The sequence below is a fragment of the Dreissena polymorpha genome, chromosome 1, assembly GCF_020536995.1.
Source record: "Dreissena polymorpha isolate Duluth1 chromosome 1, UMN_Dpol_1.0, whole genome shotgun sequence".
NCBI classification, from domain to species: domain Eukaryota; kingdom Metazoa; phylum Mollusca; class Bivalvia; order Myida; family Dreissenidae; genus Dreissena; species Dreissena polymorpha.
The window spans coordinates 159,034,046-159,060,035 of record NC_068355.1 but is presented as its reverse complement, the minus strand read 5'-3'; the positions used below and the strand labels follow the sequence as shown (position 1 = coordinate 159,060,035).

General features: G+C 36.0%; 3 protein-coding genes across 3 annotated transcripts; 2 read left to right on the top strand and 1 right to left on the bottom strand.

Annotated features, from left to right (window-relative positions):
- Positions 1-1,499: 1,499 nt before the first annotated feature.
- LOC127858079 (uncharacterized) lies at positions 1,500-6,922 on the top strand. Its single transcript, XM_052394969.1, has 4 exons — positions 1,500-1,631; positions 2,452-2,585; positions 6,057-6,195; positions 6,712-6,922. Exons 1-4 carry the CDS (start codon positions 1,546-1,548, stop codon positions 6,908-6,910), a joined length of 558 nt encoding a protein of 185 aa, XP_052250929.1. The 5' UTR covers positions 1,500-1,545; the 3' UTR covers positions 6,911-6,922.
- Positions 6,923-8,543: 1,621 nt separating this feature from the next.
- Positions 8,544-9,822, top strand: LOC127858064 (uncharacterized). The gene is made up of 2 exons (XM_052394950.1): positions 8,544-8,721; positions 9,203-9,822. The coding sequence occupies exons 1-2, from the start codon at positions 8,567-8,569 to the stop codon at positions 9,762-9,764; spliced, it is 717 nt and encodes a 238-aa protein (XP_052250910.1). The 5' UTR covers positions 8,544-8,566; the 3' UTR covers positions 9,765-9,822.
- Positions 9,823-11,903: 2,081 nt separating this feature from the next.
- On the bottom strand, positions 11,904-20,438 carry LOC127861163 (G2/M phase-specific E3 ubiquitin-protein ligase-like). Its single transcript, XM_052399580.1, has 7 exons — positions 20,341-20,438; positions 19,330-19,551; positions 17,821-18,079; positions 16,843-16,877; positions 15,447-15,685; positions 13,471-13,666; positions 11,904-11,988 (listed from the first exon to the last, which is right to left on the bottom strand). The coding sequence occupies exons 1-7, from the start codon at positions 20,436-20,438 to the stop codon at positions 11,904-11,906; spliced, it is 1,134 nt and encodes a 377-aa protein (XP_052255540.1).
- Positions 20,439-25,990: the final 5,552 nt, after the last annotated feature.

Genomic DNA, 25,990 nt, shown 5'->3' with positions numbered 1-25,990 from the left:
CTTTTAACAAAGGATTCCAAATTTTTTCGGCTTTATCAACACTTCTTCATAGGAATCGGCTTCCCTTTAATAACGTCAAACTGTCAACCGTCTTGCAAATATTCGCGAGACTTTCATTAGTCATTGATTCTTTGTTAAAGCAATACCTGTTACAGCCACTTCTCTAAAGTCAGACCAAACTTTTGCGGCAAAACATTATACATGTACGCTTTCTTTATTCTCCTTTTTTCTCACATAGTTTTGACTTGCTTAATTTTTATCAAGGTTAGGTCATCGCAACTGTCTCTGTTTTCCTTTTTATACGCCCTAAGGGTCGTATAATAAAAGTTATGGCGTCCCTGTCTTTCCGTCGGTTAGCAAAATATTGTGTGCAATTAGTAAAAGTGCAATATAAAAGAACAACAACTCTTCACTTTAGTTTTGTAATTTGTTAAAATGTCTTTATAAAACATCCTGGTTGTGTAGATCTCAATGAGGAAAAATACAATGTGCAAGAACCTAATACCTCCTCTTTCTTAGTTAATAGTTATTGACCTTTGTAATTTTTGTATGTTGTTATCTGTTCTATGCTTTATCTCAAAAACTATACAAGATTTTATATAAAACATGCTCATAACAATCAATTTATACTTTTGTTAAATCTTTACAATGTTAATTGATTTTCTAAAAATATGTTATCTGCATTTCAGCTCACCTGAGCTAGCTCAGGGTGAGCTTTTGGGATACTTAAATGTGCGTAGTCCGTCGTCAACAATAAGCTTGTGACCATACTAGAAGTCAGTTTTGGTCCAATCTTCATGAAACTCGGTCAGAATGATTGTCCTGTATGGCAAGCGGTTCGACGCATAATCCCAAGAAACTAGGTTTCTCATGAGAAACTATGTTTTCAGAATGAGAACCTAGGTTCTCAGAATGAGAACCTAGGTTTTCAAATGAGAACATAGGTTCTCATGAGAACCTATGTTTTCAAATGAGAACCTAGGTTCTTTTCAAAACCTAGGATACCAAACGAGAACTTAAGTTCTCAGAATGAGAACCTAGGTTCTCATGAGAACCTAGGTTCTCATGAGAACCAAAGTTCTATGTGTCTATGAGAACCTAGGTTCTCATGAAAAACCTAGTTTCTCATGAAAACCTAGGTTCTCAAGCGTAAACCAAGGTTTTCGAATGAGAACCTAGGTTCTCATGAGAAACCTGGTTTCTTGGGATTTCATAAACCTTGGTTCTCATGAGAACCTAGGTTCTCGTGAGAAACCTGGTTTCTTGGGATTTCAATAACCTAGGTTCTCATGAGAACCTAGGTTCTCTGAGAACCTAGGTTCTCTGAGAACCTAGGTTCTCAGAGAACTTAGGTTTTCAGAGAACCTAGGTTCTCTGAGAAACCTAGTTTCTTGGGATTATGCGTCGAACCGCGTGCCATAATAAACCTCCAGTTGTCTCCCATTGCTTGGTACACGCTGGCGGCATATGTGTAACATGAATAGAAATAGGCTTGAAAACGTGAATGTTTCTCCCCAAGAGCATTTTCTGAACAATGTTCAGACAATGCTCAGTAATATTCTGCGAAACGTGGATAGCGGAATGGGCGAGGACGACAAAGTCGCAGCCAGGGCGACTATTGAGCAAATCCGGTAAGAATTTTTACATTTTCGGATAACTAAAAGAGTAGATACTTTTTAATTTAGTGCATCGTTTAAACAATCACAAATCAAACAATAACGACAGAACTTTTATTGATTAAAAGAACTTACTACACTATTATTTTCTCATTCGCGTGATATATATTTACTCTAGCTACATATTTGTATGCAGGCTTCTATTGATCCATTTTGTAATTAAAGTATACATTACATGTGCACAGTGCATTTATGACGATAAAAGACTTAAAAACGAAACTACGTTTTTGTTTAATTGTTATGTTTCGTTAATTTTTTAAAAGAAAGTTTAATTAGTAAATCACTATTATTTTGCATTTGTGTATATTCTATTCGCTCGGTAATCCACATATTAAAAAATACATATCAGAATATATATGCCCGAGTCTGCCCCCACACATACTACCTTTTCTATTTCATATAGTACCCGTTGTAAAATAGAATATGTAATAATGTATGTAGATATTATAGCGGATGACAATAAGGTTTAATTTAGATTTTGAAGTCGTGACCATTGTATCGGCAGAGTGGCGGATTGTGGTTTAATTAAAAACATTATACCTCAAATTCATATATAAATAAATAATCCTGCACTCACTGCAAAACGTGAAAGTGCTCGTTACTGTTGTTTGCATCATCTTGTTAGTATTTGGCATAATATTATCTCTGTATGTAAATTGGCAGAATCAGTAGGCCTCTAACCCAAGCATATTTTTAGTTTAAAAAGATCTGATTAATCACTATGCTTTAGCCACTAGTGTCAAGATTGTGTAACTATTGTCTCATGCTCTTGCAGGACGAATTGTCACCGCATGCTTGGCACAATGCAGACTGGACTACTAGAAAATATAATATCAAACCTCACAGACGTTGTACACCAGATAAATAAGTCTGTTAATGCGCCACATGATGTCCAAGATACAAACAATGGTATTTATTGTTATACAATTCTGCTTCGAAGTTCAACGTTACTAAAATCATTAAATAATGATTGTATATTATACCGATAACATTAGTTAATTACCAGAACAGAACTGTATTTCAAACATACGATTTGAACAATTTCCCAACCCATATTAGCCTACGCAGGCCCGATGATCCATTGAATAGTTTTTTGCAATTGAAATTTACCCTGATCAGACAGCTCATGCAAGATCTGTCTGATCAAGGCATACTTTATTTGCTTATATGTGGCGTAGCTATTATTATGCTATAAAACAAAACTATCAAATATAGGTCGAATACATGAAACAAATTCATGCCCGATTAAACTTACAATAAATTTACATCACACACGAATTGCTATACTTGACATTAGATAACCTTTACAATCATGACAACAATTGGAGTCGCCGTTTGATACTTAAGTTTCGATGTCGCCTGCTTTTGTGTTGAAATTCAATATATCTTGCTATGGAAAGGCGTCCTGACATCGGAGGTGTCTCAGGTGTCTCCCCAACAAAGGAAGATAATTTTTAGGAAATATTGACATTATGTTTTTTTGTGATATTTTAATACACCAAACTCTGAAACCTGAAAATTGGAATTATTAATTTTCTAATATATATTGCTCTGTATGATGTTAATTATAATCAAAACAAAGTGATCAGTTTTAAAAGTGATTTTTAGCTGACTATTATAATATGAAATATATATATAGTGGAGCTATCCTACTCACCCCGGCGTCGGCGTTCCCGTTAGCGTTAGCGTGCAAATGTTAAAGTTTGCGTACTTCCCCAAATATTTCCTGTGTCCCTTGACATATTGCTTTCATATGTTGCATACTTAACCAATATGACCCCAACCTATAAACAAGAGCAGAAAACTGTATTAAGCATTTTGACAGAATTATGACCCTTTTTTCACTTAGGAAATATTTGGGGTGGGGTGGTACGCAAACTTTAACATAGATTTATCAATAATTTGCATATTCTATGTCACTTGACATATTGCTTTTATATTGTGCATACTTCTTTACCAACATGACACCAACCTATAAACAAGAGCAGGCAACTGTATCAAGCATTTTGTAACAATTATGGCCCTTTTTCACTTAGATTTTCTATGTTAAAGTTTGCGTACCACCTCAAATATTTTCTATACCCCTTGATATATTGATTTTATATTTTGCATACTTCTTTACTAACTATACCCAAACCTATAAACAAGAGCACACAACTGTATCAAGCATTTTGTAAGAATTATGGCCCTTTTCCATTTACAATATGCATATTACTTTAGTTACATTGCCATAACTTCTTTATTTATGATTAGATTTTATTAATACTTTGACAAAACAACACTTACCTGAATACCACAATGGATTCCACCCAAACAATACCCCACGCCCCAACCCATTTTTGAAAGATCATCTAATAAATGACCACACCCCACATTATACCCCCTCTTAACCCCCCACCCCCTCCCACCCATACCCCCCCCCCCCCCCAATTTTGTTTTTCCCTTTTTTATTAGCTCACCTGAGCACAACGTGCTCATGGTGAGATTTTGTGATCGGCTTTGTGTCTGTCGTCCGTCGTGCGTATTCCGTCGTCAACATTTTGCCTTGTGAACACTCTAGAGGCCACATTTATTGTATGATCTAAATGAAATTTGGTCAGAACATTTGTCCCATTGATACCTCGACTGAGTTCGAAACTGGGTCATGCTGGGACAAAAAGTAGGTCACTAGGTCAAAAAAAAAGAAAAATCTTGTGAACACTGTAGAAGTCACATTTGATGCCCAATCTTCATGTAACTTTGTCAAAATGTTTGTCTAAATGATATGTTGCTTGAGTTCAAAAATAGTTTCGGTCCGTTGAAAAACATGGCCGCCAGGGTGCGGGGCAGTATTCCTTATATGGCTATAGAGAAACCTTGTGAACATTCTAGAAGTCAAAATTTTTGCCCAATCATCATGAAACGTGGTCAAAACATTGGTTTCATTTATATCTCGGACGAGTTCGAAAATGGTCCAGATCGGTGAAAAAACATGGCCGCCAGGGGGCGGGGCAGTTTTCCTTATATGGCTATAGTAAAACCTTGTGAACACTCTAGAGGCCACATTTATTGTCCAATCTTCATGAAATTTGGTCAGAAGATTGGTCTTTATTATATCTTGGATTATTGCGAAAATGGTTACTTTTGCTTGAAAATCATGGCTGCCAAGGGGCGGGGCATTTTTCCTTATATGGCTATAGTAAAACCTTGTGAACACTCTAGAGGCCACATTTATTGTCCAATCTTCATGAAATTTGGTCAGAAGATTGGTCTCAATGATATCTTGGATGACTTCGAATATGGTCACGTTTGCTTGAAAAAACATGGTTGGCAAGTGGCGGGGCATTTTTCCTTAAATGGCTATATATGGCTATAGTAAAATCTTGTTAACACTCTAGAGGCCACAATTATTATCCGATCTTCATGAAACTTGGTCAGAAGATTTTTCCTAATGATATCTTGGATGAGTTGGAAAATGGTTTCGGTTTCTTAAAAAAAAATCCATCAGGGGGCGGGGCATTTTTCCTAATATGGCTATATATCATGCTTTTGTAAAACCTTGTTAACACTCTAGAGGCCACATTTATTGTCCGATCATCATGAAACTTGATCAGATGATTTGTCCCAATGATATCTTGGATGAGTTTGAAAATGGTTCCTGTTGGTGGAAAAACATGGCCGCTAAGGGGGCGTGGCATTTTTCCTTATATAGCTATAGTTAAACCTTGTTAACACTCTAGAAGCCGTATTTATTGTACGATCATCATGAAACTTTGTCAGAAGATTTGTCCCAATGATATTTTGGACAAGTTCGAAAATGGTTCCAGTTGCTTGAAAAACATGGCCACCAGTGGGCAGGGCATTTTTCCTTATACGGACTTATGAATCTTCATGAAACATTGTCAGTATATTTGTTTAAATGATATCTTGGATGTGTATGAAAATGGTTCTGGTCTGTTGAAAAACGTGTCTGACAGAGTGTTCACTAGTCATGAAAATTGGTGAGAACATTTTGTTCTAATGACATCTTGGGCTGCACAGAACAGGTCAGTTCCTTTGAATCTCAGGTGAGCGACTTTGGGCCTTTCAGGCCCTCTTGTTTTTGAAAGATCGTCTAATAAGTTATTGAATATGAACAATTTTCCCATGATGGCTTACGTTATACTGTCAAGCACTGGAATAGTCGAGTGCGCTGTCCTCTGACAGCTCTTGTTTTGTAACGAGACTCTCAATTACTATCCAACTGTTGGCACAGGTCGCTTTTAAATCATGTTTTCCCAATTTTCCAGTTTATTTTTCTATTGTATTTTAAATTTTTAATGGAGAAATGTATTATACTGTAAAGTGTTGCACAACCTAAAAAGATGCTCTCTACACTTATGTTATATCTCTTCGTCTTAGGCGGGTTTCGGATAAGACTTGGTGCGCGGGGACCACCGAATTACCAAATAGATCAAGACCAATTGCAGCTTCTACTGGATAGGGGCTTCACAGTGAAGAGAATCGCCGAGGATGGTCTTCTCGGAAGCAAAATGCACAAGTTAGACACTTTCCAGTTTAGATTTGCTTGTAAAAAATGTATCAGTCTGCAGCCTGTGGCGATAATGCCATAATCTTCTTCCTTAGTTGTATAATACATGAATTTCTGCTAAATATACAAGTCTGCGTAAGTCAAAATATTCAAACGGTTTGAATTTTGTGTTGATTGACACGTTATTCCTACTTAATTGTTATATATCTTTATTTCCTCCGAGTGTTGGATAGAAGAGAAGATTAATACATATATTACATGTAGCAGCAATTTAAAATTGAAATGTATGTTTCATCAAGCTACCTTGGATATCAATTATTTGCCATTATTCCTTCTCTTATATGAAACGAAATAACAAGAGACTTTTAAAACCGACAGTATTGATATAAGTAGTCTAATGTATGTAATTAATGTTTAGTGCAAAGTATTTTTATTTCTATCGAACAAATGAAAATACACAGTACGAACATTACTTGTCTGCAAGCATATGTAGACGTGTCTATTTGTTATTTCTTTACTTTTTAGGAGCACTCTATTCAGATTCATGAGGCTAAATAGAATTCTGCAGCCTAGGATAGCATTAAATGTATCTGATGATGTAGTGAGAGATGTAATGTCCAGATATATAATGGATCACCCAAATTCTGGTAAGTTTAGTAGGTACCTTGCACTTGAAGATTATACAAGAAATTGCAAGTTACAGCGGATAATTTCAAATCAATAACTGATTAATCAAATCAACAATTAACTAATTTATTAATGTTTGGTAAATTGAAATAAATAGAAAAAGATGAGTGGCAATGACACTCATAAGCATCGTCTAAAAAGGAAGAAAAACTACAATGGAAAATTACTGAGCCATTTAACGCAGTCTTTGTAAGAAATATATATGTAGCGAGTTAAAGTTTCGCAGGATCTCTTATTACACGAGCAGTATTGCTTCAATGCCAATCAAAGTGATCATGGTTAGGGTCCTGTAGAACAACCCTTTTATAGTTATGTTCCCGATTGCAGCCTAATTGCTTGACACATATCGCTCTTCTCCAGTTTGATAAAGTTTGACCTTGAATATTATGTGAACTTTTATTAGGCAACATGTTTAGAATTTTAAACTGTTAATAGTGTCTTATAATTCTAATGAAGGAATGGCTATGTTTTATGTGAAATGTTGTAATTGTAAATATATGTCATTGTAAAACAAAGATGAGACTTAAGTAAAATATGAGTTGAGTTGAGTTGACTAATTATGATCCCGACGCTCCGAATCGGAGCGGCGGGGATTATGTGGTTATCTTCGCCGTCTGTGTGTGCGTGCGTGCATCCGTCCTGGCCACTATCTCCTCCTACACTATTAGCAAAAGAAGCACGTGGTAGCTATGAGCGTATGTGCGACAGTGCACTATTTTTTGGAATTTTGATCTGACCCCTGGGTCAAAAGTTATGGTGGTTAGGATGGGGCGGGGTCAGAGATGTTCACTCATTTTTTAGGTTATTTTACATTAACTGCACCGATTTACTTCAAATTGATACTGAACATCTCTTATGACAACAGGGTCACTCTCAACTATCCATGACCCCGGTACCCACCCAGGAGCTCCGCCCACATAGGCCACGTATACCCAAAGTTGTGTTTTATTATTACTTCTTCCTTTAATCACCAATTTACTACAAATTGATACTGAACATCACTTATGACAATACGGTAAATCTCAACTATGCATGGCCTCATTACCAACCCTGGGATGCCCCGCCCATATAGGCCACGCCCACCCAAAATTGCGTTTTAACATAACTTCTTCATTTATGCACCAGCTGAATTCAAATTTATATTGAACATCTCTTATGACAACACGGTCACTCTTAACTATTCATGACCCCATAACCCAACCCAAGGCGAAGCCCACATAGGCCACACCCACCAAAAATTCATTTATTCACTGGTTTACTTCAAATTGTTACTGACATCTCTTATGACATGACGGTCATTCTCAACTATCCATAACTTTGAAATAACTGGATTGCATTACTGAAAACATGCGGCGTGGGATAAGCGTCCGCCGCGGCCTTGCCATTTCTAGTTCAAAACTGCGATACATTCTGACACAAAATATTAAGTTTGTATTCAATACAGTGATTCCCATTGTTCATTGTTACACTTCCGCGTTTAATTATCTGATAATTATGCAATCAGTACATTTTAACAGTTGCAAAATTTTAAAACAATTTGTATCATACTTTTCATCATACAAACATAGTAAAAATAAGGTATGTGACTTTGAGACGTACTCGAATGTTTTATGATATCCTGGTTGTGATGTAATTGTGTATGGTTATAGGTTCAGCGGAGATAAGGGCTTATCTTCGAACACGAGAGCCACCCATGGTTGTTAATAGAGACAGAGTTCGTGCGATACTAGCTGAACTGAACCCAGTTGGCGTTGCAACACGATGGGCTCAAGTGGTGTCTAGGAGACGCTACTCCGTCCCAGAGCCAAACTCACTGTGGCATATAGACAGCCATCACTCATTAGTGCGGTAAGTTTCAAGATAACACGCAGCAGTGTGTTATCGATGGCCCAGCGGCGGTACGACGGCCCGCCACTGTATGCTACTGAATTTGTATTTCTGTCAGCAAAGTAAGCCTTAAATAAGTATCAAAAACTGCGTTGTCGCGAGTTGGCCATTTTTTATTAACCCGCGGAAAGATCCGGGTGAACTACATTTGTATTAGGATTATTTGGTATAAAATATATGGAGAATCTTAGCACCCAACATGAACAAGGATACCAAATTTTGGCCCAATTTACTCAACACTATTTCAGAATGTTAGTTATAATTTAATGACAATAGGTCATGGGAACAAGAATAAATATTGATTTAAAAGTCTTGTGTTTATTTTAAGACTACAAAAAAGTTTATGTCAATGGATTGCTTCCACTTTTACAACAATGCAGCTGATACTTAGCGAAAACAACAAAATATTTATCTTATATTGATTATTCTCCAATGTTTTCAGCTATGGTATTTACATCCACGGCGGCATCGACGGGAACAGCCGGCTGATACCATACCTGAAAGCTGCACCATACAATACTGCTAGAGTCGCCTTTGAGGCTTTCACGTTTGGGATCAGGAGCTACGGAATCCCCAGCAGAATTCGGGTTGACGGAGGAGTGGAAAATGTCCTTATTAAGAGATTCATGACCATTGCGAACGGTGATGGCCGAGGAAGTGCAATTGAAGGAAAATCCGTACATAATCAAAGGATTGAACGATTATGGAGAGACGTTTTCCAAAAAGTGGTGTTTACTTTCTACCAGTGCCTTCACGCTCTCGAGGATTCAGGCGCCTTAAATCTTGATGATCCGAAACACATTTTCTGTGCTCAAGCTGTTGTTCTCGCACGGCTTAATCACTCATTGGAGTGTTGGCGCCGTGCTAGAAACAACCAGGCCATTAGGACAGAGCACAACCAAACTCCTGAGCAGTTGTGGATATCTCGGCTTGTACCTGCCCTACAGCAGTCGGATTCCACTGCTGTAAGGAATATCAGGACAGACAGAGATATCCCTGCATGAGTTCAGGAGGTATTGCCAGATGCCTACTTTGACGGGTCGGTGTTCATCACCCCCAGAGCATCAGATGCGGTACCTCATGAGGCATTACAAGGCATCAGGCAATTCGACTTGTTGAGAGAGATCAATGATTATGCAATTCAGCTGTATGGCGAAGTGTTAGAATACATTACATCGCTGTGACACAAGTACAGTTGTCAATTTTTCTCGGAATTAATTCAAAGCTTATTGGCTCAAACATTTTACAATGTCCATCGCCATTAACTAATATGGCGGTTGTAAATAAACAATATATGAGAAAAGCATGGTATAAACATATATATGATAAAGACATATCTAACTAACATCAGTTGAGCTTTGGTTAAAGATGTTTCGGTCTGAATTTGTGTAAATTTTGTCTGTTTACGTTGGTGAATATTGTCTTAAATGTTGTTATAGTTAATTAAAATTGTTACTCCGTACGATTTTGGTGGGCCGCGATTTCTGCTGACGTCGCGTTGTTACCATTTTTTTCAATTACATTGCGATCGTAAATGATGCATTACGGTCGTAAAAAGAATGTGCTTGCTTTGAAACTTTCCAAATAGTAACCATGTTTGTTTTTACAAGAAAGTCAATATTTCAAAATATTGTGTGGTTAATACATATCAATTTTGTTTTCTTTTTAATTCGAAAATAATACATAAATACCCTATGTTACAGGCTGCGATTGCCGCAAAATCAAACGTTAAAGCCATCGTTATCGTGATTTAATTCACTCTATCTAGATCCTGGACGCATTAACGGCGTCTTTTTGAGTTCTGCGTGATTATCTCACACCTTGGAAAGTATTTACTTGAGAATTAATTTCAGTTAGGAATTGAAGCGTAATTTCCAAGTGAAAAGCTAAAGCCAGGTTTTCCTCTGACTTTTCTAACAGGTTAATTTTTTACAGGAAAAAAGGTCTCTGATAGTCTGATATGCCAGAAAATGTCAAAATAACGTTGTGAAATAAGTAAAATCTATACGAATTAAAGAGCAGTTCCATTGAGTAGTGTTCAGCCTTTTACCTAGCTATTTTGAGATGTCCCCTATGAATATGTATTGTACATGCACTGTGTTGACAAATCTACTTTTTACATGCATCTACTTTTTTCCCGTTGGAACGGTTCGACATCTTGAGACTGACCTTATACTGTGAAATTGGTATGCCCCCAAATGGCCATATAGTGATCGCACTGTCCGTCAAACCTTTTTTAAATATGCTCATAACTTCTATGTCTCTTAAGATATTAGCTTTATATGTGTATATGGACAAGGCCTTTCCATACACACAAGAAATTTAACCACTGTGACCTTGACTTTGAACTTAGGGTCCGCGTTGATTTAAACACAAAAATGTGAAATTCTTTTTTTTGTTTACACTATTTGTGTCCTACAGTTTTCATTTAATCTTCATTAAACTTTCTATAAATGTTTTTGACATAAAATGGGGACCCAATTTGATAGTCATGTCACACCAGGCTTTTCAGAGTTATTGCAATTTGTTTATGAACAAGAGATGTGTTTGTCAGAAACACAATGTCTCCTATTGTGCCGCTTTGAAATACAATTTCAATATATCATTTGGCAGGTTTATAAATTATCTCCATTTTAAAAGCTGATTTCTGTGTGTATCAGAGTTTATATACAGGTCCTACTGGCCTCTTCACGAGGTCTTTGTAGCCCGACCAAAGCTGATTTCTTCCCATGGATTGTATTTTAATACCTTGAAGGATGACATTGACCTTTCACCACTCAAAATGTGCAGCTTCATGAGATACACATGCATGCCAAATATCAAGTTTCTATCTTCAATATTGCAAAAGTTATGGCCTATGTTAAAGTTTTCGGACGGACAGACACACAGTTCAACTGCTATATGACACCCTACCTGGGGCATAACAATGTGAAATTTGATGTTTCCACTTTCTTATTCATACAGTGTTCATCGAATCTTAACTGCCATTTGTTATAGTCTGATGTAACAATGAGAGAAAAAACAAATATCATACACACATATAAGAAGTTTATTAACCAGTGTAATTATTGACTAGAGAACACACATTTCACATATAATAATATCAAAACATAGAAGACACAAGCACTACTGATAATCTTTCATCAGGTAGGAGTCACAGAGCCAGAGTAGTACATTCCACTGAACACCATGAGGTTACACACAAACAACTTTTTTATTCTGACCTTTCTACATAACCAGACAATTATAAGGAACATGAGCAATTTATGTCCCAATCTTACCGAATACCTAATCAGGAGCATGACCAGGCATTCATATAATAATGAATAATTGTAGAGGGGAAATCATGTCCAGGAGAATTAAATGTACCTATCTTGTTCACAAGCATGGTGCTGTGTAACCACTAAAGTTTCAGTTGAATGTACAAAGTATTGCCATCACAGTCAAGCCTCTGATTAAAAATATTGGGAAATATCCTCATAATTTTTTAAGCAATAATTTTCATAATATTGAGTCACAGAAATGTTTTACATCACTTCCTATTTTTATAAGGAAATATTCAAGATTGACATGTTATCATCTCAAAAAAACAAGGATTTTAAAAATAAATTTTACAATTCTTAAAGAAAAGTAACAAATATATCATTTACAATTTTGTTAATAATGTCTAAAAAGAGCTGTCACCATAGGATGACACATGCCCCCTATAAATGTTTTGATAGAAGTTATGAGCATTTTACCATGATAAATCCTTGAAATGCACTCAGTGACCTAGTTTTTGACCCGGCATGACCCATATTCAAAATTAACCTAGATATTGTGTAGATACAACTTCTGATCCAGTTTGGTAAAGATCGGATGAAAAGTATTTGAAATAGAGAGCGGACACGAAAAGTGTGACTGACAGACGGACAGTGCGAAAACTATATACCCCCTTTCTTCGAAAGGGGGCATAAAAATCTTTTATGCTGTACGATGCGCACATAATCTGTAAAAAATAACCATCGTGTGGGTCGAAAACAATGCCAGTTATAACATATAAACAAGACCAATCACAGTCACAAGTCATCACAACAAAATCACAGTCAGACCCTCATACAGCATAGCACATGGTTGCCGGGAACATTTATGACCAGTGTCATGCACAAATTGGTCTTATGCCATATGTGGCCAGCATAGCTTTAGAAAAGCCTGCTCATTTGTGCAGTCTGCTGAGGAGCTACCCAGTCTGCTATGAAGTCACACTAGGATTCATTGTCTCATATGCAGACAGGGTAGCTGGAATTATGCTGGTTGCATTTGGCACAAGACTGATTTTTGCATGATGCAGCTCATGTCATATGCAATACATACATTATTTAGTTATTATCAATCTCATTTGGAGCCACACATGCCACGATTTCAAATGTCCCTGGAGCATACACTCACATCAAGAAAACCTTACACGTAATCAACACACTAGATCATGTTATTACTTGTTTCTATTACTTCAAAGAAAACATGCATGATTAAACTACCGTTACTATTAAAGTAAAGTCTCTTATACATTCAATCTGATAAAAACCACTTATTTTGAACAGTCAGAAAAGCCATTAACTACTTTTCTGCCTACATGTTACTTCCTTTACAACACAATAATGTACATCCACCAAACTAAACCATATAACCTAAATTTTCATAAAACCATATGATTTCTTTAAAGCCCTGTACATAAGTTTGGAAATCATATCAGGATTATTGACTCTTGGTAACCACAGCTGGAGAGCACAAGTGGAAGCTGATGGAAGTCTGCCTTCACAAGTGTAGAAGTCCACATCTATCAACTTCGAAAATCCACAAGGTGGGAAACAGTCAGCCCCCGTCACAAAGGCAATAACTTCTGATAATGTTACATCAATGTCACCATCTAAAAAAAGAGAGCATATTATAAGAAACAATAGGGAAATGATGCCCCTATAGTGCTCAACAGACCTGATGAACAAAGCAATGTGTAACTATATAAAGCTTTCCAAATATCAAAAGGTTTTGCTACGATTTTACCCTGGAACCGAGTTTTAAGCCCAGCATGACCCAGATTCAAATTTGACCTTGATATCATTCAGATAAATATTTGTATAAGATCATAACAAAAATAGCCTTTGCAGTGATCACTTAGCTTTTTTTAAGATTCAAGTCGGACCTAGTTTTTGACCCCATATAACCCAGATTCAAACTGGACCTAGATACAGGCCTTGAAGAATTTTTCCATAGCCACTCGCCCTGCAGGGCGAGTGGGCCTGACAATCCACTCGCCCGTCACTTTCATCTACTCGCCCTGCATTAAAAAAAATATATATCTATATTTATAGTTTTGATGACCTTTCTTTCTGTTTCCTGTCTCCACCACCTTGAAGATATTTTGAAATAGAACCCTTTTCCATGCTGAGTTTTAATATTTCAGGTGAATTTTTACTGAAAGACACGCTTGATTGACAAATGGTTACAATATGGTAAATTTTTGCTAAGGCTTCTGATCAAGAAATATTATGTTTATTAATAATTATTTTATCTTTTTATTTTTAATTAAATATAAGAAGTATTATAATAAACCATTTTTTTTTAATTTTTTTTAATGATATTTACATTAAAATGAAATTTTATTTTTCACGGAATGACCAATATATTTAACTGTGTTTTTCATTTTAAATCGATTAGCTGACAGCACTGACACCTACAAAAAGAGCGCAGCCGATTTCGAGAATTATTTTGACTGTGCCCGTTACGTCATTTTTCAGTGTCAAAACGAAAGTGCAGTTTCTTTGTGTACTAAACATATTTTTTGTTCTTTCGAAAAATTGCTCGCAATTTGTATTGATGTGGCAGGAGTTCTGGAACTGAATTTATATTTCTCAACTTGAAAAACAGCACTAGCCCGGTCGGTCGAGTATTTAACAAACTTTACTCGCCCGACCATCAACTTCACTCGCATATGCGAGCGGTCGAGTGGATTCTTCAAGGCCTGCCTAGATATTGTTGATATGAACATTCTGAATGAAAATATAAAAATGAAAATTATTTTTTAATTTTTTTTGTGGGGGGGGGATTCTGGGGTGGGGCATGGGGGATGGTTTGGGTGGAGTGCATTGTGGTTATGTCAGGTAAGTGTTGTTTTGTCAAAGTATGAACCAAATGCTATCATAAAGAAGTTATGGCAATTTCAGCAAAATGTTCAATTATCTAAGTATAAAAGGGCCATAATTCTGTCAAAATGCTTGATACAGTTGTCTGCTCTTGTTTATAGATTGGGGGGTTATGTTGGTAAAGAAGTATGCAAAATATAAAAGCAATATGTCAAAGGACATAGGAAATATTTGGGGAAGTAAACAAACTTTAACATTTGCACGCTACTAATAAACGGGAACGGAAATGCCGGGGTGAGTAGGATAGCCCCACTATATATATTTCATATATAATGGTCGAGCTAACAACATACACTGAAGGATCTGAAATGCTTACCATGAGGACTTGATGCTCAGGTGACCAAAAAAAATTAAAACTGAGATTTAATGAAATGTTCTAATTTTGAAGAATTTTGTGACTCAACAATATACAAAAATATCTTTGGCCTTCAGTGTTGAAGCTTAAAGGAATTTATGCATTATTTTTAAATTCATCCCATGTTATGAAATATGAACTACACTATCTACCTTCAATAGACTGTAGAAACGCCTCCCAGCCAAATACTGAAACATCTTCAAGGGCCCTGTCATTGGACCCCACCAAACTGTAGTTCATTTTGAACACACGTATCATTTCTTCACCTGTGATCTCTTTTGGATGAAAGCAAAACAAAGGCTCGAATAACTCTGCGTGTGATTTGACCATGTCCCATGCAAGGTTGACATCATTCATTCCGGTAGTAAATTGTGATATTTCTCCTGATATCCTACAAAACATAAAAGTACATTTGCATTAAAATGCATTAATATACCTTTATTTTAAAGTAACTTTTTTGGATGGACAAATGAAAAAACTAGAACTGTCACTAAAAATGATGAATACCTCCAGAGCTACAAATAAGTTTGTGCTATTTTCATAAAATTAATAGCTTAAATACCCAAATATGCATGCTATCTGTTGCCCTGTATCACCGCTTCAGGGCCTTGACACAAAACACAAGTTTAACTAAAATGAAAAATTGATATGCATTGCATTACAACAAAGTTCTGTGACATTTTCTACGCCAAACAATGGATAATTTATGGAAATTAAGTTATTTAATTTAGTTTTTCACCAAGTTTTATAGCAATAAAAAAATTTGAGAAGTTCAAGCAAACATTTGTTTTTGTGTCAGAGATTTTTCAGAACACAGTTTTGAGACATTTTCTAAGTCGAAAAAGGAAGGTAATTTCATCAAAATAGAAGAATAAGTTATGGAACTTGACTTGTCTGTTGTTTTATAGCCATTCACAGCTGTGTGAAGTTTCAAGACCAACTTCTGAGAAATGAAAGTAAACACAGTTTTGGGACATTTTCTTAGTTGAAAAAGGTGACAAGTTCATCAAAATATAAATCAGAGTTATGGAATTTGGACTCCCAATTTGTGTAACAGCCATAAAAATGTTGTGTTAAGTTTCAAGTCAATATCTGTTTGAGTTCCAGAGATATTCAAGAAAATATTTAGATAGGACTGAGAGGATGGGACAAAGAGGACCGGATGATCTTGGTTCCAAAACAGCACCACCATCACAAAGTTCAAAGAAGGAAATACATAAACTGCCCAAAGGTTCTCCTAATTAAAAATGTTCAAAGTGTTGATACATAATCCAGGGAAATTGTAATGTTGTTGCCTTTTCTTATTTCCCTTGATGAAAACATGGCATGGCACAAATTAATGGAAAGTAGTGTTTCGTTTATGAAATTATACAACCTAACTTTTCAACAATGCAGTCAAATGTTTAAGTCATTGGCATTGACACCTACCTGTAGTAAATGTATTGCTTCTTGATGATGTGAATTAAATTGGCTTTTTCATGCCTCACCAAATGGTAAACGTTGGGAATGCCAAGATCTTAGAGATGATCAGCATATCTTGAGAGGAACTGGTCCCTCTTATCCTCATCATCAGCATCTCTCAACTATAAAAAAGATAAATGATAATAATTAATGTACTAAAAGTAATAATGAAAACCATGTCATATCATTTCTTTGTACACACAGTCCTGTACTTTAATATTGGACTGCAATAGGCCCCTGTACTGTATTTTCCATGTAAGTCCAATAATTTCTTCAACCTGGACTCCATGAAACTTTATAACTTGATTGCACCAGGAAACAAGAGGGCCACTGACCCTGAAGCGCTCATCTGGGGCTGTTCTGATCCACAAAATAACTTATAGAGGACCAAAAATCAATGCCTAATATCATACAGTGAATGAACATTTTCTATAGACCGGTAAATAACTGATAAGCCCATTCGTAGGTCAAATGTTATAGTGGGCCAACTGTTTATCTAAGGTGAGCTAATAACGCAAAAGTAGGTCGCTGGGTTAAGATAAAGGTCATCTAAGGTCAGCAATCTTGAGCAATCAATATAGTAAAACTTGTTAAAATTTCAAATAAAAGGCTCGAAATATCATACACATTAAGGAAAAGGTCACTGAGTGAAGATTAGGGTCATCCAAGGTCAAAGTTCAATTGAACAAACTTTGTTGTACATGTGGCCCAAATACCAAAGCAGTTATACATTTAAAAGAGAACAAGAGATGTGTTTGTCAGAAACACAATGCCCCCTAATGTGCTGCTTTTTTTGGACCTTCGACCTTGAATGATGACCTTGACCTTTCACCACTCAAAATGTGCAGCTCCATGAGATACACATGCATGGTAAATAACAAGTTGGTATGTTCAATATTGCAAAAGTTATCAAACTTTGACCAAGCAGTATTGGAGAAGAAATTTAACAAAACACTGGTTTTAATGTGTTAAATCAAGTGATATATAATGGGTACAAGTGCAATAAGAGTACTTTTATTGCTTCATGAACAGAAACATTCATTCAAAATCATCTTGCAGTCATACCTGTTGTAACATTTTACATGTGGCTGCAGGTAGCAGTTCTTCAAGGTCTTCCATCTTTGATGGTCTGCCAACCATTAGGTTGTACAGGTCAGGGTGAAGGACATGGATGCCAGGCCCATCCTGGACCAGAGACAATGCCACTAATCTTCCTATGGTCTTATACTGGTCCATTTCCAACAATGAAATGTTATGAGAAAATATTTTAGAATTTTCTGGTCCCTCAAAGAACGCTGAGTCCTGCAAGGCCTTCATTGCTAATCTGTAAAGACACAAGAGAATCTGAGAAAATAGGTGATCTTGCTTTTCATCACATTAGATTCATATTCCAGGGCTCAACATTAACCTAAAAACCAACTTGCCCTGCCGGCCAATTACTTAGAAAATCTACTTGCCCTTAACGTAAAGCCACTGCCCAATCATGAAATATCACATTAACTGTAAACCTCATATTTTTTAATAAAAATCAATATGATACACCACAAAACCTTTTTTATTTTTGCACATTTAACAAAATGATTACAGCAATTCAAGTCTTATTAAAGTCTAAATGTAGATTTGTGCCAATATTTGATAATTAATTAAATGCAGTTTTCATTGGATTTTGCAGACTTACAGTTACTTGTAAAGCCGAAACTAATTTAACTAGACATTTCTTGTCTGCTAACAGTACTGTAAACAACACGTGAACGGCGTAACAAAAATGTCAATTGACGTAAAGCAAACGATTGTTAAAAATGTATGTCGCAAAATATGATATATATATATACCGAAGCTATTTGTTGTTGTTTTTATATAGTTATATAATTTTAGTAGTTTTTTTGTGACTGAAAACACCAACGATGTTATTTGTAACTGAATAGTAATGAAAATTAAACACAATAGCATTTGAAAGCCGATGTTTGGAATCCCAAGCCATTTACGGCGTTTCTAAAAATAAGTTTGGAAATGCAGGCCTACCATGCGTAGCTAGTTCGGACTTCCACAAACAACAATCGCAGAGGTAAATTCGTGCATGAGGCAAATCGTTCGTGATTATTTGTACTATTTAACCACAGAAACACACGTTTTTCTTTGTTCTTTTTTGCACTTGCCCGGTCGGACAACTAGATTATAAAAAAACTTATAATAACAGATCCAACTTTTCCTTGCCAGGGGCAATCGGACAACCGTTAATGTTGTGCCCTGTATTCATATTTATGATCAACCGACCGACCGACAAAGTGAATCCTATATAGCCCCTATTACCAATGGTAAAGGGGGTATAAATATAACAGGCATTATCCAGTGATAACAGTGAAAAAGGTAAACTAAAATGACAAATTTATATATATTCAGTGAATGTTTAATGATAAATAAAATTCTAACTTGACATAGATTTTGTTAAGATAAACAAGTATCATTAAATCTGGGTCATAATTGTGGCATCTTGAGGTAAGCCAGCCAACTGTTGATGCCTGTCACCATAGACATTGACCATAGACTTTATGCTCAGGTGAACTCATAATTTACCTAAAAAACCTTGGACCTCCCTGATCTTCTCCCATCTCTCCAGAAAAATTGATATAGAGATATGATTTGAAGTTTATTTTCTTTCTGTTCAAGCCTTTCAAGGCCGTATTTAAAACATCACTGCGCATGACCAGCAGTTTTGTTACAGATTCTTTATCAACTGTTTCCACCTGGAATGCCTCAAGGACACTTTGCAGATTGTCTTCAGGGACAAGATCAGTTCTAAATATAAAGAGATCACTATTGACAAACCATCAATTTTGAAATGTAATAATAGAGCAAACGCAAGATTTCATGATCACATACATGTACATTTACTGCAATGAAATTGAAGGATCTGAAAGTGGTTTGACATAATTTATCTGTAGTCAAGCCCTCTACTGCGCCGCTTTGAAATAAAATTTGTATTTATCATTTCGCAGGTATAGAAATTATCTCCCTTTAAAGCTTGTTACTTCCTTTGGATTTTGTTTTTTTGACCTTGAAGGATGACCTTGACCTTTCACCACTCAAAATGTGCAGCTCTATTAGATACAGATGCATGGCAAATATCAAGTTGCTATCTTCAATATTGCAAAAGTTATGGCCAATGTTAAAGTTTTTGGACGGACGGACAGTTAGACTGCTATATGCTATGGCAAGCGGTTCGACGCATAATCCCAAGAAACTAGGTTTCTCATGAGAAACCTAGTTTATTGGGATAATGCGTCGAACTGCTTGCCATAATATGCCACCCTACTGAGGGCATAAAATAACATTCTCGACGCTGAGCTCCTATGTCTTAAAATACATGTATAAAAAATGCAAACAATAAAAATGTTTTAAAATGCAAGTATCGCTTAAAAAACTTAAATGTTCACAAGGTTCTTCCAGAACCTTATAAAGTTTTTTGTTCCTATATGGAAGTTTTCCACAAAAAAACTTTAGTTGCTAATATCTATATAGCTATTTCTAAGGCTTTCACATATGGTATTTGAAAAATTTTGCGCACATAAGCAAACACAAGCTTACTGAATATCTGGTAGATTTACAATGGCTTCAGAGCTTCCAATGCTCTCTATCAAAGCAATCTGAAGTTCCTCATCTTCACTATCAAGTATTTCCACCATATCGTGTACAGGCTGAGTTTGATGATGTTGTGTTTCACTGAAAAAGCATATATGTAACAAATGCAAATTTAAGAACTATAACTGTCAAAGGCATAAAATAAAGAATACTTAATGTACATGTAATATGCTTTTATATATATGTTGCTCTCATTTTTTTGTATACAATTAAAGGGTATACAAACTATACATTTGGCATCATGTGTATAACTGTGTCACCTTCATATCTTAATGAATGTATCTTCATCAAATTGTAATTTAAATTATCTACGTTTATCAAAAAACATGATAATGGATCATATTGAAAACGTTTACATTGTGATTACATAACAACTCCTTAACATTAATGTTTTAAAAGAGGAACTAAACAGTGCAACAGTTTGCAATCAAGGATTCTTTCTGAAAAGGAAATTTAAAGCAGTCATTACCCAGTCAAATAAAGTTCCTATTAAATACAATATAACAACTCAAAAAAGATGATCACAATAGATTTCCATGAGAACAAGCAAATTCGTTGAATTGATATCCCCTGCCAATATGCTTCTGGACACAAAATTGTTATATTTGACACTCAAAAATTCATTTTGTCAAGATACAAAGGGCCATAACACCGTTATTAACAGATGGTGTACAATGCCATTTGGCATGCATCATCCTCTTATCCATATATATACTCATACCAAGTTTAAATGAAATCCGCCAAAGCACTTCCAAGATATGGTTCCAGACAGAAAAGTGCCGGACGGACAACGCCAAAACAATATCCCTCCGCCTATGGTGGGGGATAACAAGGTGGACAGAAATTATAAACTGGAAAACAAATAACTAGAACTCTGTGAGCCGGATGTGTCGCCTGATGGGCAATAACTTAAAAAGTATGAGAGCAAATAGTTATGGTTCCTGTGCACTGCACTTCCCCTCAATGAGATCTATACATTTATCAAGTTTCAAGTTAATATCACAAATACTTTTAAAGATATGCTCTGAACAAAATTTAAGTTTTCAAAAATCAAAGGGCAATAACTCAAAAAGTAGGGAAGCAAGAGTTATGATTCTTGTGCACTGCACTTCTCCCTAACGAGATCGATACATATATCAATTTGCAAGTCGATATTTCAATTACTTTTAAAGATATTATCCGGACAAAAATTAAATATTCAAAAAACAAAGGGCAATAACTCAAAAAGTAGGTAAACAAGGGTTATTGTTATTGTCCACTGCAATTCCCCTCAATGAGATCTTTGCCTCTATAAAGTTTCAAGTCAATATCTCATACTTTTAAAGATACGTATACCCTGCACAAAAAATTAAGAATTTCAAATAACAAATGGCAATAACTCAAAAAGTAGGAAAGAAAGAGTTGTGGTTCTGTTGCACTGCACTCCCCCTCATTGAGATCTATGCATCTGTGAATTTTGAACTTGATATCTAAAGTACTTTTAAGAGTAATGCCCCGGACAAGATAACGGGCTGCCGCCATATATTCAAAGTTACTAAGTCAAAAAAGGGCCATAAGTCCGTAAAAATGACAACCAGAGTTATGCAACTTGTCCTTTACTGTCCCCTTATGATAGTTTGCGAGTGTTCCAAGTATGAAAGCAATATCTATGATACTTTAGGGGTAAAGTGGACCAAAACACAAAACTTAACCAAATTTTCAATTTTCTAAGTATAAAGGGCCCATAATTTCGTCAAAATGGCAGTCAGATTTACATAACTTTGCCTGCACAGTCCCCTTATGATAGTTAGTACGTGTTGCAAGTATGAAAGCAATAGCTTTGATACTTTTAAATAAAGTGGACCTAAACACAAAACTTAACCAAATTTTCAATTTTCTAAGTCTAAAAAGGGCTCATAATTCTGTCGAAATGCCAGTCAGAGTTCCATAACTTTGCCTGCACAGTCCCCTTATGATAGTTAGTAAGTGTTGCAAGTATGAAAGCAATAGCTTTGATACTTTATGAGAAAAGTGGACCTAAACGCAAAACTTAACCGGACACAGACGCCAAGATGATGACAATAGCTCTTTTTTTTTCAAAAATTAGATGAGCTAAAAAGGAAGTGCAACATTTACAATAATACCTATATCTTGGTCTTTGTGAATGTCTCCTGCTCTATTTAAGACATAAACATAATTGAATTTCAATATGACAGAAGAGTCACTTTTTCAAACTGGGAATGACACATTCCCAGTTTGAAATCTTTTCTATGACCCTGCTAAATATATATAATCAAATTCATTTGGGGTAAAAGACCAAACATCTCATTTAGAAGTTGTCTTGAAATTCAGAAAATACCAATTTGATGCATTAGATGTTAATCATGAAGGTTATGGAATTTTAATGTTCTGCGGATGAAAAAAATGTGCATTAGTCTAAATAATGGTATTCCCAATAGGCGTTTGGAAACTGTGGGAGAAGAGGGGCAGATTTAGGATGAATCTTCTGACAAAGTTTCAAGATCGAACAATTAATGTGGCCTCTATAGCGGATTTACAAAAGCCATATATAGCCATATAAGGCAAAATGCCCCGCCCCTTGGCAGCCATGTGTTTCAAGCAAACATAACCATTTTCGAACTCATCCAAGATATCATTGAGACCAATCTTCTGACCAAATTTCACGAAGATTGGACAATAAATGTGGCCTCTAGAGTGTTTACAAGGCAAATATTGACGCCGCACAACGCACGACGGACAAAAGGCTATCACAAAAGCTCACCATGTGCTCAGGTGTGCTAAAAATCAGTCTAAATTTATATAAATGTAATCTACCTTATCCTACGTTGTTAGATAATAATCAGAACATCCTCAATTTTGTAAACAAGTTTACATGCAAACAAACATGAAAAATCATTGTTTGGTGAATAAATGATCCACCTGTTGGCATTACAACATATATTTAAATATGGGCAGGAGACTATAATTTTAATGTGAAGGTAAAAATTTATTTCACAACATGTACATGAAATCATCTTTTATCTTAATTGTTTTAAACTTACAGCAAAATAAATACAAGCATAGTGAATGTAATTTTTTATCTGTGAAAAAGCTTCATTGCAAAGAATTTGGAACTTACCAAACTGAGTCTCATTTGTACAGTTGGTGTGCCTGCATCAACAAAACTGTTGTTAGTCTGTGAATATGGATGGGAAGTCTGTGAAGATGGATTTACAGTCTGTGGAGATGGATGAGCAGTCTGTGAAGATGAATGTAAATCAATAGGGGTCATCTGCAAAGCATGATCAATTTACCCATGAAGTTTCATGATCCTAGGCGTATGCGTTCTTGAGTTATCATTCAAAAACCATTTTACTATTTCTGGTCACCGTGACCTTGACCTTTGACCTAGTGACCTCAAAATCAATAGGGGTCATCTGCGAGTCATGATCAATGTACCTATGAAGTTTCATGATCCTAGGCCCAAGCGTTCTTGAGTTATCGTCTGACAACCACCTGGTGGACGGACCGACATGAGCAAAGCAATATACCCCCTCTTCTTCGAAGGGGGCATAATAATTATTTTAAAAACATTGTGTTGTCCTATCAGAATGTATATTTCAACGAAATCAAACAATATTATCATAAATCTGGTGAGGGATCATGGTCCTCTTGTATTATTTAGCACATGCGATGAAATACACAAATAAGTTGGTTAAAGATCTGACTCAAATTCTGGATTTTACTTTTTATAATAACATAGCATCCTAGCAAAATAGGTGACTATATTTTCAGGTTAATAAGTCAACAATGAGTTCCCAAATACCGCTTTCTAGCATGGAACTAGAGGTCCAGTCAGAGGATTGCCAGAAGCCATCTCATTATCTGGATAACTTCCATCCAAGCTTAGCGACCATACAACTATTCCCTCTGGACTCGGAATCATCTGATGCCAAGGATCTGTTTAGCATGCAGCTAGACACCCAGTCTGAGCATAGCCAGCCAAAGAGTTAAACTCCATCTCCATTTACTGCCAAGAATGCTCTATTCACCAACCCATCACCATCTTCCAGAAAACGGCCATACACTCCTGGTGCATCCTATCCATCCAGTCCATCTCCTAAAGTGACCAAGACAGATGTTGAAAAGCTTTCCAGTCGACTTTCCAACTTGTAGGAAGACTTGGACATAAACCTTAAAGCTGTCTTGTATTCGTTGATTGTTGGTAAAACAAACTTTGCAAGGGAGGACTTAGAAAGGGTGAAAAGGCGATCAATTGCTTTCTTCAGAGTATGTTCGAGATGAAGAATATTGAGGCCAAGACGATGGCCCTCAACCACAAGATTGCTTTGCTGAGAAAGCGTAACCTTCATCTCCATAGACAGAAAAATGAGTTCCAGACAAAAATCCACACCTCCAAGCAACAAAAGCTAATGAGTGATTGGTATGATGTTCCCAAATCATTCTTTGAAGAGGAGTTTGGGGAAGATAATAAGACCGCTTAAATGTTTATAATGTTGTGCCATTTACTTTCTGGTGTTGTGCCATTTAGTTCCTAGTGCATATAGTGGTGTGCCACATAGTTTTTAATCCCTGTAGCACTAGTTGTGTCTTTATTGTAAATAAGAATCTTCCTACTACTATTTCAGTTTTGGTATTGATTCCGTATTTTGCCACCCTTATATTGAAATATCTTAACCCTTTACCAAAACGACACATTTTGGACTGTCCCAAATTGCAAAAGCTTGCAGACGACAATAGCAATTGTAATAGAATATGAGCAAATAGATTTGGTAGGGTAGAAGTCATTGTGATAAAAGGAGAAATTGCTCACTGATTTATAGTGTCGTCTGATTCAAACCCATAAAATCCCATAACTGTTTGCATCGTCGGATACCCACGACTAATTCATTCCGTTACTCTCCAGCATTAGCCGTGGGACAATATAAGCAATACACGCCGTTTTGACCTTAAAGTGATAGTATGGTCATGTTTCACTGTTGAATTGAGCTGAAAAGAATTAACAGGTCAAATGAGCTAGTTAAAACATGGTTACTGACCAATTATCTGCAACTCATCTCGCTACCAGTTGTTTATAAAAAATATATTTTATATCCGATATTCTTACGTGATTCACCCAGTCCTCTAAGCCGAAATTATCAGTAAAACAAAATTGTGTCGTATGAACGATTCTGCACTAAAACTAAATTTAGGTTCACATCGTACAAGTAAAAGGAAAGTACGGTTGATATTCAAATGCATTATTTTTCTCTTTCCGGGATATTTTTTAGTATGCTGACGCTGCATTTACAAATATCTGCGTGCAAAAGCTTTGTATTTTGATAAACTATCTACCAGTACCGGGCTGGTCTTGTATTAAAATTACAAACTTCATTTAAAAAAAAACTTTCAACATCCTTTAAAGTCTCTATAACGCTCGAAATCAACGAAAATTTCGTTAAGTATTTCGTAAAATAAAGTTAGCACCTTAACAATCAGTGTTCATTAAAGCAATAGCCAAAATTACAATGCTAGATGTGGTATGATTACATAGATTTTTGTAGATACAAAATGCTCGCTTTTATTTATTTGCCGTGGCAGTGATTAATAAGATGGG